The sequence below is a fragment of the Dipodomys merriami genome, unplaced genomic scaffold (assembly GCF_024711535.1).
Source record: "Dipodomys merriami isolate MVZ:Mamm:240054 unplaced genomic scaffold, mDipMer1.0.p SCAF_1, whole genome shotgun sequence".
NCBI classification, from domain to species: Eukaryota; Metazoa; Chordata; class Mammalia; order Rodentia; family Heteromyidae; genus Dipodomys; species Dipodomys merriami.
The window spans coordinates 5,563,940-5,579,379 of record NW_027202270.1 but is presented as its reverse complement, the minus strand read 5'-3'; the positions used below and the strand labels follow the sequence as shown (position 1 = coordinate 5,579,379).

The 15,440-nt window shown below is 46.7% G+C and overlaps 1 protein-coding gene across 5 annotated transcripts in view; it reads left to right on the top strand.

Annotated features, from left to right (window-relative positions):
- The window catches only part of Dgkd (diacylglycerol kinase delta), a 96,646-nt gene that overhangs the window by 20,836 nt on the left and 60,370 nt on the right, over positions 1-15,440 (top strand). For 4 of the 5 annotated variants that reach the window (XM_070013907.1, XM_070014084.1, XM_070014181.1 and 1 more), the window contains exons 2-3: positions 4,865-4,975; positions 7,026-7,106. In XM_070013907.1, the coding sequence (XP_069870008.1) occupies positions 4,865-4,975; positions 7,026-7,106 (192 nt within the window). The remainder of the gene's footprint in view (positions 1-4,864; positions 4,976-7,025; positions 7,107-15,440) is intronic. The other variant, XM_070014125.1, reaches the window with a different exon arrangement.

Here is a 15,440-nt window from a genome sequence, read left to right as displayed (position 1 = left end):
GGAGCCGCCGTTGGCCGAGGGGACTGTGGTGGCGGGCTGCAGGAAGGATGATAGCCTCGAATACCTCGTCTCCAGCCTGGCTGTGCCCAGACCACTTGGGCTGTCCTAGGATTCAGAGCATGGAGTATGCCAAATTTTTCCTCGTGTGCCAGGGTTCTGCTGCAGGGGGCTGGCTCGTGTGTGTGTGTACGTACGTGTGTGTGTGTGTGTGTGTGTATGTGGTGTGTGTGTGTGTGTGTGTGTGTGTGTGTGTGTGTGTGTGTGTGTGTGTGTGTGTGTGTGTGTGTGTGTGTGTGTGTGTGTGTGTGTGTGTGTGTGTGTGTGTGTGTGTGTGTGTGTGTGTTCTGGGTACAGAACCCAGGGCTTTTTCCATGGCAGGAAATTGCTCCACCACCACTAAGCTATACCCCCACCCCTGGGGTTACACTGTGAGAGATACTGAGGCACAGAGGCAGGAGACAGGAAAGCTTGAGGTGGAAACCCGAACTCAGGAAGAGGAAGGGCACAACCTCGAGTATTTCAACACGAGGAGTCAGTGGTGTGGGGCAGCCAATTAGGATGTGTGTGTGAAGCACAGGTGACAGGGGTGAGTGGGGTCAGAAGAGCTGGTGAATAGCATGGGGGAGGCGCCTCAGATTCTGGGGACACCAGCGTTCAGTTCAGTACTAGCCAAGAGTGGACAGGGACTTTTACCGTGGGATGCATGGTGCTGCTCCCTGAAGTCACGTCTCAGTGTGCCCACCACAGCCCTCGCTGTGTCTGTGTTTAGGGCAGGGGCAGGAGGGGGCTAAGGCCACCTGTGGAGCAACTTCCACCTCCTCCCCAACAGTAAGATGGCTTCCTTCTTTCCCCTTGGGCCTGTTCCCTGTGCCGAGCGGCTCTGTGCTCTGCCCGGCCACCCAGCCTGCTCCACGAGTATTGATCTCCCAGGTCTCCCTGCGACCTTACTGCGTGGCTGGCCTTCACCTGCCATCTGCATGTGCTCTCCTATTCCTTCCTCTCTTCTACGTTTGGTGTAGGGGTCCCTGTTCCCTTGAGCCTCCTTGAATCTCATGCCTTCTCACATGTTCAAGCGGACCTTGTCCAGCATTTTTACAAATTGGTCTGCTGGTACCGGTTCTACTCTGAACTTTCCGGCTTTTGGCTCCCTGCAGACTCAGCATGTGTAGAATGAATAGATCCTTCTTCTCCTTGAGCTGGACACTTGTGGAGTCACCTGGGCTTTCTACCCTGTGTCCCTATCTATCTATTTTTTTTTTTTTTTTTTTTTGGTCGGTCGTGGGGCTTGAACTCTAGGCCTGGGCACTGTCCCTCAGCTCTCCAGCTCAAGGCTAGTGCCCTACCACTTGAGCCACTGCGTCACTTCCAGTTTTCTGAGTGGTTTATTGGAGATAAGAGGCTCATGGACTTTCCTGCCCGGGCTGGCTTTGAACCACAATCCTCAGATCTCAGCCTCCTGAGCAGCAAGGATTACAGGCATGAGCCACTGGCACCTGGCTTCTATCCATCTATTTATCTGCCTGTCTGTCTTACCCTGTTTTTGTCGTGGGGCTTGAACTCGGGCCTGGGTGCTGTCTCTTTCTTTCCTCTAATCCCGCCACTGGATCCTGGGACCCATGGTCCCTTCCAGAGAGAAGGCCTGGTGGACCTCTGGCTCTTCTTCCCCCTCCTCTTCCTCCTGTTTCCCTTCTTCCTCCTCTCCTTCCTCCCCTTTTTTGGCCAACACTGGGTCTCAAACTCAGGGACTGGTTACTTAGCCGTATAGTGTTTTTCCTCATCACTGGTGTTGTACTCTTGGGCCACACCTCTACTTTTGACTTCTTGCTAGTTAGTTGGAATAAGTTTCACAAACTTTTTCTTCCCAGCTGGCTTTGAACTGCAGTGCTCAAATACCAGCCTCCTGAATAGTTAGGATTACAGGCATGAGCCACCAGCACCCAGCTGGAACTGTCTTCTTGAGTAGAGACTATTGGAGACTCCTGGACGTGGTCTTGGGCCTGTGGGCTGCCTGTGCGTCTGTCACGTCAGGAGGCGGCTATGGCTCCCAGGGCTGTGTGGGTTTCCTCACTTGGGCTCCAGGTTTTGCTTCAGGACTTATCCTACCTAGAGCTGGGAATATTGGAGTGATGGCTTTCCAGCTTGCTGCTCTTCTGCCATCTGCTGATGGTCAGGCATTTTCTTGGTGCCCGTGTGAGCTGCAGGTCTTTGATTGAAGCAAGGGCACTCCAGAGGACTGAACTGTGGTTAGCCTTCTGTGGGAGCAGAACTGAGGGGAGGAATGGGCCCCGACTGGGCAGTGCTGCCGGCTGGCCAGCCTTTCCCTGCTGCCTCTCACTGGCCACCAGTGCAAAACATGGCACATGCTTTTCTTGACCATTGCTTTGGCTTGATATTTTAAAATATTCGGCAACATGCCTATAGTATTTAGATGCAGCAAATGAGGAGAAGAAATGTACTTTCTGAAAAAGCTTCAAAGAAATACTGGTCTTTATCTTCTCCTCAGCCTTTTCCGCTGAAACCCACCAGTCTTTTTCTGAGCATGCTTGTTCTATAAATAGAACAGCAGGTCTCCTTGGTCGGCCTGAGATACAGGCTCTCATCCGCTTTGTGAAAGATTGTTTTGGGTGTGTGTATGTGTGCACAAGTGCGTGCGTGCGTGCATACACAAGCATGTTGTGTTTTCATTCTGCTTTTTCTTTTATGTATGAGTAGCGGGAGATGTAGGAAAAGTACTTGAGCATCTGTTCTTTAAAGATAATTTGTAAACTTTCCCGGCTTTGGCTTGCTGGTTTAGTTATCTTTTTTGGTATTTTTAAATTTGCATATAGGAAAGAGATGGCAGCACTTTCTTCCCCTGTCGAGGTAAGGAAGCTCCATGGTGGGTGTGGGGGCGAGGGTTGGAGAATGACGGGGACGGATGTCTGTGCAGCATGAATTCTTTGAGATCCACAGAGAGGATCCCTGTGTCCAGGCATCCTGACTGCTGTTGGTGTGTGCAGATGGCCTGATGTGAGTGTCGCCATGTGCTTTTGGGTCTGGAAGGATGCTCATAGGCAAAGCTGGTCACTGGTGCCTCTGGGCTGCCATGGTTTGTGCCCTAGCTACTGTACCTTGTTCTGTTTCAGTACAGGGCCCGCTTGTGTTTGTGACAGACCTGGTGTGTGTCTCCCTGGACTGTGGGATATTGTTGACTTTCTCATTTCTTTCTTCCTGGGAGAAGGGAGTAGGTGACCTCTTCAGAGGTAGGGTGAAGGGAAAGCCACACATGAGAAAGTAGACTCATAGCAATTTTTGAGGGAGTTGGAGGAGGCTGACATCAGCAGTGGGCTGGTCCTAGAGCAGACTCCATGCCAGGGGTCTGTGGGAGAGAGGGGAGCCTCCAGAAGTGTGGGTGAGGGAGGAGGAGAGGGAGAGACCCTGTGTTACTGGGCCTGACCCTTTGTGTGTGGTGTCAGGGGTGGGGGGCAACTTCAGGAGTTTCTGTCCTCCTCCTCCTGTGATGGACAGGCTTATGGGAATCCAGACAGGCCAACGTGCTTCTCACACATCCTGGCATATTTGGGTGACCTGAATCACTCTGGCTTTACCTTTGGAAGTTTAAAGTAGCTTTGGGTGTACTTCGTGTATGTACTTTGTACATGTACTGTTGAAGAGTAAACTAAAGTACAAAGCTGGACGGGACTGCTGAGGCTCCTTGTAGCATGGGTGTTTGTGAGGCATAGTGTAAGAAAGTACCAAGCAGGGTATCAGGTTCTGGTTTTTGTTGTTGTTTTTTTTTTTCTTTTTTGCAAGTGGGTTGTTTTCTTTGCAATGCCAGGGCTAGAACTCTGGCCTTGGACTTGTTAGGCCAGCACTCTGCCACTGGGCCCCCTCCCCTTCCCGTTTTTGTTTTTTGTTTTTTGTTTTTTTTGTTTTTTTTTGGTCGGTTGTGGGGCTTGAACTCTGGGCCTGGGCGCTGTCCCTCAGCTCTTCAGCTCAAGGCTAGTGCTCTACCGCTTGCACCACAGTACCACTTCTGGTTTTCTAGTGGTTTATTGGAGATAAGAGTATCACGGACTTTTCTGCCCAGGCTGGTTTTGTACCGCGATCCTCAGATCTCAGCCTCTGAGTAGCTAGGATTATAGGTGTGAGCCACTGGCACCCGGTCCCTTCCCAGTTATTAGTGGACTGTACTCGTGGCTCTGTATGGTTCAGCGTATCTTGTGACTGAGAAGCTCCCTGAGCATGTGCTGTCTCCGGGGAGTGTTGGGCACTCTTGTGTGAGGTGGGTTCTGTGGGTGGGACAGGCATCAGGCCTTGGCACTGTTCTCTCTCAGTGTACAGATTAGCTGCCCCTCCTGGCCAGTGAACAGTGCAGATGGCCAAATGGAGCACAGGCCTGGAACTGTGCTCAACCCCAGAGATGGATGTAGACAGTTTGGCAACAGGATCCTGAGAAATGGCAGGAGGCCAGAGAACATGGAGACGGGGCCAAGAATAGCTGAAAACACCAAATGCTGACGTTGGAGAACGTACCAGACCCGTGTCCCAGCTGTCCCCCAGCTACTGCTTACTGCAGTCCCATGAGCCTCAGTTTCCCCTTTGCTAATCTGAGTGTATTTAGGGCATATGCTGGGCCGCTGACACCTCGTCCACACAATCACTGCATTGCCCCGAGAGGATTGTGGTGCCCCCTCCCTCTCCCAGCGGTGCTTGGTCCGCACAAGGGTCAAAGTTTGTCAGAGTGTGAGAACTATTTTTCTTGGTAGGCTGCTCGCTCCTGAGAGACACGAAGGCTCATGGCCACCACAGGGTGTGTTTCAGTCAGCCGGGCAAAGAGGCCCTTGAGAAACGCACATTCACAAGTATGTTCCTGTGCTTTCAGACCATCATCAAAGAAGGTATGCTGACCAAACAGAACAACTCATTCCAGCGATCAAAGAGGAGATACTTCAAGCTCCGAGGGCGAACCCTATACTACGCCAAAACTGCAAAGGTGAGGCTGGGGGAGAACACCTGTGGCCGCTGCATGTTCAGTGCTCCAGGGCAGGAGTTGATTGCAGGCCATTTACTTGCAGCTAGTTTTCAACACTCTAAGCTGTCAGGGTTAATTTGTCTCAAAGCATATTTTGTTGCTTATAAATAAATACTGTTTCTATTCACTTTTCTGTAAGAATGGAAAAATGATTATAGAACTGTCTTCTAGTTAGATATCTTCTTTTCAGACCCCAGAGATCTCTCTATTATGGGCTAAAAGTTTTAAAGTGAGTGTGTAAGATTCTACCTCATTTCTAATTTTAGTATATGCACTTCCAAAGAGAGCACAGGGATTTTTTTATTTCTAGGCTTTCCGGCAGTCAGCCCTCATTCTGAGTGTCCACTGCAGGAAAGACTCAAAGCCGGTGCTCTCTGAGGAGGAGCTGGTGAATTTCACTGGTACACACAATGACTAGGATGTCAGACACTGCACTCACTGGTATGTGGGCTGAGATTCTCAACACTGTTTTCCTCTCAGTGTTGGTGGCAGTCCTAATACTTAAAAAAAAACCTGGAATCATTTTGAGATGTGTCCCTAGAGAGTTAGTGTGCTAAAATTTGAAATAGAGTAAAGCAGCCTGCTTAGAAAGGGTCTGACCACAACCCTCAGTTTTTAAAAACTGCTATTTTGGGCCTGTTGGTGGGGGAAGGTGAAGATTGAACGTATTTTCTTGGTTACTAATATTTCCTCCAGGGGTTCACAATGGAATCGTCTTAGAATAGAGGGAACAGGAAGGTAAAGGAGTAAGGAGGGATCTGCAGTAGGGGTTATATCTGGGTACTTGAGGGAGAAAGGAAGGAAAATTGGGGAGGGGGGTGTCCCTAAGCCTGATTCCCAGCTCCCATTGGAGCTTGGGTAACTTTCCAGAACTAGATGCCTTTTGCCTGGCTCTCTGCTTTTCCTTATTGCTGGATCTCCTCTATTAAGTCTTTTTTCCCATACGGTACATTATTTTAGCTGGGACCTTTCCTACATGTGCCGACTGGAGAAACTATAGACAGAGGGCAGAGATCCATCTGGACCCAGCTGGAACATAGACTGAGGACATACTTCACATTTAAAAGCAGGGAATATAGCCAGGTATTAGTGGCTCATGCCTATAATCTAGCTACTCAGAAGGCTGAGATCTGAGGATAGTGGTTCAAAGGCAGCTCAGACAGGAAAGTACATGAAACTCTTATCTCCAGTTACCTAGCAAAAAACAAAAAACAAAACCCTGAAGTAGAGCTCTGATTTAAGTGGTATAGTGCCAGCCTTGAGCAAAAAAGCTAAGGGAAAGGTTGGGGATTTCACTCAGTGGAAGTATACTTGCCTGGCAAGTACAAGGCCCCGAGTCTGGTCCTCAGCTCTGAACAGAAGAAACTTAAGACAGTACCTAGGCCCTGTGTTCCCAGGATTTGCACGCATGCATATGCACACACAGATATATATACTCACATATGCATACACACACATAAATAAAAGCACTGAATACCAGAACCAGTGGCATTAATGGTAGTGTTTAGTACAAAAAATAAGTGTAAAAGTATTAGCATTTGTTGTTTGTCTTATTTTCCAGTACAATCAGTAATGATTTTTTTTTTTTTTTGGCCAGTCCTGGGGCTTGAACTCAGGTCCTGGGCACTGTTCTTGAGCTTCTTTTGTTCAAGGCTAGTGCTCTACCACTTGAGCCCACAGCACCACATTGGCTTTTTCTGTTTATGGGGTACTAAGGGCTTCATGCATGCTAGGCAAGCACTCTACCACTAAGCCACATTACCAGCTCCTCAGTAATAAATTCTGTGGATTAAAGCACAACCATGCATTATCACTGAACTCAGTGCTGGTTGTGAGAATCAAGTGGGGCAGGGTGTTAAGGTAGCATTGGCTTACTGACCAGATAGCACAGATTCAAGAATTGGGCTTGTGTAGGTGAAGGGAGAGTAGGGTACTATGCTAGCCAGGGTTTGGGATGCCCCTGCCTTGGTGTGCTGAGTCCTTGTATATGTGTGTTTTTTTTAATCTCCAGTCAATCATATTTGATGAGGTGGACCTGACAGATGCCAGTGTGGCTGAATCCAGCACCAAAAACGTCAACAACAGCTTCACGGTGAGACTCCCAGGCACGCTTGACCATTGTGAGGAAGCACTTCAGACTCTTCTGGCTTCTTCTCTTTGATCAGAATGACTACTGGAACAATGTGTTTCTAAGCCTGAAAATAGTTCTGTAGTTAGAGAATAACAGAATTTGGTAATGTGAGCACAAAACAACAAAAAACCTCAAATGAAAATTTTTTTTGCCATGTTATGGTTTATATGTTAACAATTTCGAACAGAGTTTAAGATTCTTTGTGATACTGTGGAAAAATTAGAAATTTTTGTTTGATTGAATTACTTAATTTAGTTTTGGTGGTGCTGGGTTTAAACTCAGGGCCTCATGCTTGAGTGCTCTACACTGAACCTGGCCACCAGCTGTTAAAATTTTTTTTGTCAGTCATGGGGCTTGAACTCTGAGCCTAGACGTTGTCCCTGAGCTCTTCAGCTTAAGACTAGTGCTCTACCACTTGAGCCACAGCGTCACTTCTGGTTTTCTTGTGGTTATTCGGAGATAAGAATCTCACAGACTTTTCTGCCTGGGCTGGTTTTGAACTGTTATCCTTAGATCTCAGCCTCCTGAATAGCTAGGATTACAGGCATGAGCCACCGGCGCCTGGCTTAAAATCTTAATTTTATTTTTCATATAAAGGAAAGTATATTAAAGGAATTGAAAAGCAGCCATGAGTCAGCTACTTCAAAACATAGAATGCTAATATTTTGGTCTGTTTCTCTCTCTCTTTTTAAATTACATTTAAGCTTTTCCTTACATTTATAGAAGGTGGGTAGTGCTTTCTGCCAACATTCTTGCATTGTGCTGTGGCAGGCAGCAGCCACGCACCCAGGACATGTGTCTTCATTTCTGTAGATATGTGCTTTAACCGTCATATCCTTCACGTTGTACTGGTTTCGTTTCTTTCATCTGCTTTTTTTCTTTTTCTTTTTCTTTTTCTTTTTTGGCTAGTCCTGGGACTTGAACTCTGGGTGTGGTCTCTTGAGTTTCTTTTGCTCAAGGCTAGTACTCTGCCACCTGAACCACAATGCTAGTTCTGGCTTTTTCTGTGATTAATTGGAAGTAAGAATTTCATGGACTTTCCTACCTACGCTGGCTTTGAACTGTATTCCTCAGATCTCAGCTTCCTGAGTAGCTAGGATGGCAGGCATAATCCTAGCCTTTTTAAGCATTTGAGGTGTCTTCCAAACAGTTTCATTGAATGTAGTTAGCATATTTATGTTGAAGTCTGTGTCAGAAACCTATGTATCTGGTTCTTCTGTATGTCTTTTTACTGTCTCATTTTTCTCTTAGTTTTGTTCCTTTGGTCTTTCCTGTTAGTATGCCTGATGTTTTTGGTTGGCAGGTATTAACTGTGAAAAACTGTCAAGATGGCATTAAGTTCAGGACACTGATGTAATGCCTTACTTCAGAGGGTATACTTTCACTTACGGTAGGCAAACAGGAAAGCAGCAGATAATCTGAAATCTGACAGGAGATAGAGGAATTTGAAGATGGCTTTACTTTTTCTGCTATCTGGTTTGTTTTTACTTCCTGCTTCTATGGTGTACTCTTTTACAGATTGTTTGGTTTGATCGAGTTCTGGCTTGCCTATCTATCCTGTAATATTATTATACAGTCTCTTGCCATCTTCTTAGCCTCTTTGGTTTCTACTTAAGAACAGTAAATTGTCAGCATTTAAATTTTCTCTGGGTGTTTATATTTATTATAAGCATCTGATATTTAATGTTACTCATTATAGGTAGGTATGGTAGGTCCTGGCTGTAATCTTGGCTACCAGGAGGCTAAGACCTAGAGAATCTTGCTTGAATTCAGCCTAGGCAAGAAAGTCCATAAAGACTCCATCTCGAAAATAACCAGCAAAAAGCCAGGCAGAAGACAAGCAAGTGAGGCTTGTCTGAGTTCAAATCCCAGTACCAGCAAAAAAAAAAAACAAAAAAAAAAAAACCCAAAACAAACACTGTAATCTTGGCTACCAGGAGGCTAAGACCTAGAGAATCTTGCTTGAATTCAGCCTAGGCAAGAAAGTCCATAAAGACTCCATCTCGAAAATAACCAGCAAAAAGCCAGGCAGAAGACAAGCAAGCGAGGCTTGTCTGAGTTCAAATCCCAGTACCAGCAAAAAAAAAAAAAAAAAAAAAAAACCCAAAACAAACAAAAAACCAAAAGTATTACTCATTATAAAACTTGAGTAATATTTAGATAACATTTTGCTTGGATGCATTTGTTTGTTTTTAAAAATCTATTGTAACTTAGGGACTTTGTTACTGAAATCCTCTCCTGATTTTATTTTCTGTCTACTTGATTAGCTTGGTTTTGTTCCTTGGGAACTTTGCTGGGTTATTCATTATTGATTGAGCAGGTTGTGTTTTGAGGGCCTCCCTGGGCCATGAGCTGTGCTCAAAGTCCAAAGGACAGAGCAGACATAGAAAGAAGTTCTTACTAAACCAGAGTAAACCAGATGGTGAGGAGGCTTCCTGGAGGAAGCTCTTGTCTTTAACATTCAGGATCTTTGTTTCCTCCAGTAGTTAGAGGCCCCAGCCAGCAGGACTAGGTTCTATTCCTTTCTTCCAATCTCTGGAAGTATAGAGCCTCCTTGAAGCCAGGTAAGACAAGGCCTATCTCAGTCTATTACTAGTTGATGACTGGGTAAGTTGCACAATGAGCCTGAGCCTCATTTGAAAAATGGGTTTATTTTGGAGATTGAGTACAGTAAAGATGGATAAAGTGTGTGCTGTTATTAAGTCTGACTACAGGTTCTCACTGATTGCTTCATGCAGACTGAAAGTAGTAAACCAACCTAATTTATTATTGTCATTGGATATCTAATTGGAAATTTTTCTTCTAGCTTGTTATCCTTGCATCTCTTAAATTTAATGTTGCATGATTTGTGTTTGCTGAACAATCTAAATGAACAATCGCTGCATTGTTCCAGGTGTTGGCAGACCTGAAGCAGTCTGGTTGTGGTGTTGTTACCCTCTGATCACAGCGGTGGCTATGGTGGGATGAGCCATAAAGAGGAAAGACAGGTTTTTCTGGAATATCCCTGAAATTCAAAATCATTAAAAAGAGCCATGCTCTGCCCATTGTAAAAGTGCTGTAAATCATTGTGCAGGTGGCTTCTCATCTGTCCCCTGATACAGCCTGAGGGACCTGGTCCTCTGTGCCTCCAACTCTGCCCCCTGTGCTGCAGGCCTCCTGCAGTCAGGCCGTTTTTGTGTAGGGATTGCCCTGTGTCAAGTAACTATTGGCCCTGGGCTTTGGAGGTCCAGGTCCCAAAGGAATGAAGGGACCATGGGATCCCTTGCCTACTTTGCTATGCTCAGAGCAAAGTTCCCTAACTTCTCTGAACTTAAAAGCTAGAGCCGCATACTGGTGGCTCACACCTGTAGTCCTAGCTACTCAAGACGCTGAGATCTGAGGGTCATGATTCAAAGCCAGTCTGGGCAAGAAAGTGGCTGACACTCTTATTCTCAGCTAACCACCAGAAAGCTGGAAATGTAGCTTTGGTTCAAATGGTTGAGTGCTAGCCTGGAGCTGACTATCTCAGAGCCAGTGCCCAGGCCCTGAGTTCATGCCCCAATGTGACACACACACACACACATATACCCCCTGAGTTCAAGCCCCAATGTGACACACACACACACACCCTGAGTTCAAGCCCCAGTCTCACACACACACACACACACACACACACACACACACACACACACACACACACACACACACACACACACACACGAGTTCAAGCCCCAATCTGACACACACAGTGAGTGCCCAGGCCCTGAGTTCAAGCCCCAATCTGGTGCATACGTGTACACACAGACACACACACACACACACACACACACACACACACACAGAGTTCCTGGCCCCATCCTTAGAGATTCTGAAGCAGATTTACAAATGGACAATTTTTCCCAGCTCAGGGCCAGTTCCCAGGCCCTGAGTTCAAGCCCCAATCTGGTGTATACACACACACACACACACACACACACACACACACACGGACAATTTCCTCAAGTTCACACACACACACACACACACACACACGGACAATTTCCCCAAGTTCACACACACACACGGACAATTTCCTCAAGTTCACACACACACACACACACACACACACACACACACACACGGACAATTTCCCCAAGTTCACACACACACACACACGGACAATTTCCTCAAGTTCGCACACACACACACACACACACACACGGACAATTTCCCTTTCCCCAAGTTTTCACACACACACACAGACAGACAGACAGACAGACAATTTCCCCAAGTTTTCACACACACACACACACACACACACACACAGACAATCTCCCCAAGTTTTCAGACACACACACACACAGACAATTTCCCCAAGTTTTCACACACACACACACACACACACACACACACACAATTTCCTCAAGTTTTCACACACACACACACGGACAATTTCCCCAAGTTTTCACACACACACACACACACACACGATTTCCCCAAGTACACACACACACACACACACACGGACAATTTCCCCAAGTACACACACACACACACACACGGACAATTTCCCCAAGTACACACACACACACGGACAATTTCCCCAAGTACACACACACACACACGGACAATTTCCCCAAGTGTACACACACACACACACACACACACACACACACACACACACGCACACACACGGACAATTTCCCCAAGTTTCCAGGAGTTGAGGCTGCCCATCTCGAGGGGGTAGTTCATGCCACTGATGTAGTTTGCGGATGTGGAGGAGTGGGGGCTCTATCGTGGTCTGTGCATGTGGCGTTGAAGCCATGCCTGTGGAGGGGTTGTCTGCGGCACAGGGCTTTGGCCCTGGGCTGCCTGAGTGCCCGAGTGCCAGCCACGTGTAGGTCCAGTAGCTCCTTTCTGTCGAACACAGCATCGAGGATCGGCAGTTGCCTTGAGATGCCCACCTCAGGGACTTTCCTGTGTGCTGGGGCTCCTCATGGGGTGGACAGGGCCAGACCTGGTGCTCTGCATGCACCCAGAAGCAAGGTTGAAATGGCTTCTTTATCCCCGGGGTATGTAGGAGTCATTTGAAACATAAGGCCTTAGCCTGCTACTGCATTTCTAAAATGAAACAGGTATCTGTTGAGACAGATGCAAATTCTAGAAGAGCTTGGCAAGCTGTGTTCTGGGGACCTGAAGGGTGTGTGGGGTGAGAAACGTGTCCTCTCTAGACTTCCAAAGCTTCCCTAGTGGGAAAGAAATAACGGTAGTCCTGTGATAAGCAGGACAGCAGCAGAAGGAAAGTAGCAGCCTGGCTGCTGTGGGAGGGGCCTGGTCCCTTTGGCAGAGAGAGGTGACAGCGAGGCAGACAGGTGCAGAGAGGTGGCACTCAGGAGCATTTACTCCCTTGGGAAACCACAATTTTCTTCTTTTTCTTCTCTCTCTCTTTCTTTTTTTTTTGGTCCGGTCGTGGGGCCTGAACTCTGGGCCTGGGTGCTGTCCCTCAGCTCTTCAGCTTAAGGCTAGCACTCTACCACTTGAGCCACAGCGCCACTTCCAGCTTTTTCTGCTTATGTGGTGCTGAGGAATTGAACCCAGGGCCTCATGCATGCAAGGCAAGCACTCTACCAGTGAGCCACCTTTCTAGCAATTTGTACCTGCCAGGCACCCAGACCCATATGTATATCAGTTTATTAGTTTATTTCTTAATTTTTTTTTTTTTTTGGGTCCGGTTGTGGGGCCTGAACTCTGGGCTTGGGCGCTGTCCCTCAGCTCTTCAGCTCAAGGCTAGCGCTCTACCACTTGAGCCACAGCACCACTTCCGGTTTTTTTCTTTTTGCTTATGTGGTGCTGAGGAATCGAACCCAGGGCCTCATGCATGCAAGGCAAGCGCTCTACCATGAGCCACCTTCCCAGCCCTATTAGTTTATTTTTTAAGTCATGTAAATCGGAGTAAAGGTTTTAAGGAAATTTAAGATACAGAGAGAAATGCCCACAGTAGCCCAGCAGCTGTTTTCTTTTCTCCTGTTTCCTTCACACATTTCCTAGGGGAACATTGAATTCTTCATATGCTCTCCACATGTCAGTGTAGGTGTAGTTTTTTAAATTTTGTTTTGCTAGTCCTGGGCTTGCACTCACGGCCTGGGTACTGTCCCTGAGCTTCTTTTTGCTCAAGGCTAGTAGTCTACCACTTGAGCCACAGTACCACTTCCAGTCTTTTCTGTGTATGTGGTACTGAGGAATCAAACCTAGGGCTTCATGCATGCTAGGCTAGCACTCCACCACCAAGCCACATTTCCATCCCAGGTATAGTTTTGTGTTCTGCTTTATTTACTGTTTCATCATTATCGGTGCTGTCATGTGTTTCTGGTAATTGTGATTATAACGGCAGGTGCTTCTCTGATCTTTGTCACAGTGGATCAGTTAAACTTTACTGACTTACTCTCAGTGTTAGGAACTGAGAATATTTGGTGTCTAGTTGAAGATACTGCTGGAAAACATGTTAGATCAAGGAAGGGACACCTGGGGTAGTGAGTGTGGCCTTGCAGGCAGCATGACTCTTTGCTCACCGTCCTTCCTTTCTCCACCACCAGTCCACAGGCTAAGTTCTTCTTCTGTAAGTGGTGTTTTTTTGTTTTTTGTTTTTTTTTTTGACCAGTATTGTGGCTTAAACTCATTTGAGCCATTCTTCCAGCTTGGCTTTTTGGTTGTTTTGGAGATGGAGTCTCATGGATTTCCTTGCCCAAATTGGCCCTGAACTTCCATTCTCTAGATCTCAGCCTCCCAAGTAGCTAGGATCATAAGAATGAGCCACTGGTACTTGGCTCAGTTTTTAGCCCCGTTTCTGGATATGAGTGCTACTTGACATTAGTTTAGGTGGATCATAATTGGAATTTTCATGGGTCCTAACCTCTCAGAATCTGGATAGCGTGGCACAGGCCTTTAGAAAAGGAATTGATGAGACCAGGCTGGTTTTGATGAGCAGTAGACAGTCCAGGCACAATGGCTTAGACCATCGAGCTGGTGGAGGCAGACATGTGAGCGGATGGATACCTGCTGTTCACATGGCATGGCTTGGAGAAGGTAGAGGGGCAGCCCCAAGTATGGATAGCCAGAGAAGAGGGTCGTAAACTCCCTTATTATGAGAATGAAGGAACAGAGGAAAGAGCCAGGAAGTGAGACTGAGATAGTTGTTGGTATCATATGTGCGCTGGATGAAGAAAGGGCAGGCCCTTACCATTGAGATTGAAAATAAAACATGTTTCTTGTGTAAGTTGAGTGAAATTCACTCAGGATCTACATCTTGGAGGGCTGCTTCTGCATGGCTTCATAATAAAACTGCATGCTTCGGTAGGAATTCCTGTTTGATTCATACTGGTGTTGGTAGAAGATGATGAAGGAAATTATACTTGCATTACACTTCACTGCACTATCAGTTTCCCATGGCTTCATTAACAGCTTGAACACTGAATATTTATCCTTATACTTGTGGAGGCCACAAATCTGAATCCAAGCAGTTAGCTTGTATTCTTGAGGCCACACTAGAGACCCTGTGCTGCTGCTTCCAGCTCCTGAGGCTCCTAGGTGACCCACAACCTGCACATTCCAGTTCAGCCTCTGCGTTCCCATGTGGCATTCCTCCCCTGCCTGTGTCTTCTCGTATGGGGACACTTGCCACTAGATTTAGGCCCACTCAGGTAGTCCTCAACTGAATGACATCTGCACACAGGTCTTGTTTACAAGTTCCCTGGAATGGAGCACAGACGTGGCTTTTTAGAGGCCATCATGGGATGCACTATAGCTGTTAAAATACCACAGTACATTCGTTGTGAATGTGGAAGGCTGCCCCTTTTGGGTCTGGCAGTTCTATAGGGCCACTTTGGTCTTCCAGAATGGGACACTGCTGCTCCGGGATAGCTGTCAGAGCTCCGGTCTCTGCAGTGTCTCCTTTTGGGAACAGGAGGAAGAGAGAGAGTTGCTTGGTAAGGGTTTACAGTCTGGGTTCATGGATTGCTTCCTTCCCAAAAGGTTCTGTAGATATAACTGCAACTGTCAGCATTTTAATTAATTAATTAATCCTTTTATTTGACACAGGGTCTTATTATGTAACCAGTTCTGACCTCTAGCTCTTTTTGTAGCCCAGGGTCGTCTAGAAGTCTTGGTTCTCTTGCCTCAGCTTCTTGAGTGTTGGGGTTAAAGTGTGTGTGTGTGTGTGTGTGTGTGTGTGTGTGTGTGTGTGTGTGTATTTTTTTCTTTTTTACAGTGTGTTATAGAGAGGATCTTCCTTTTTTGTTTGTATTTGAGACACGGCCTCACTGTGACTAGTCCACCATGGGA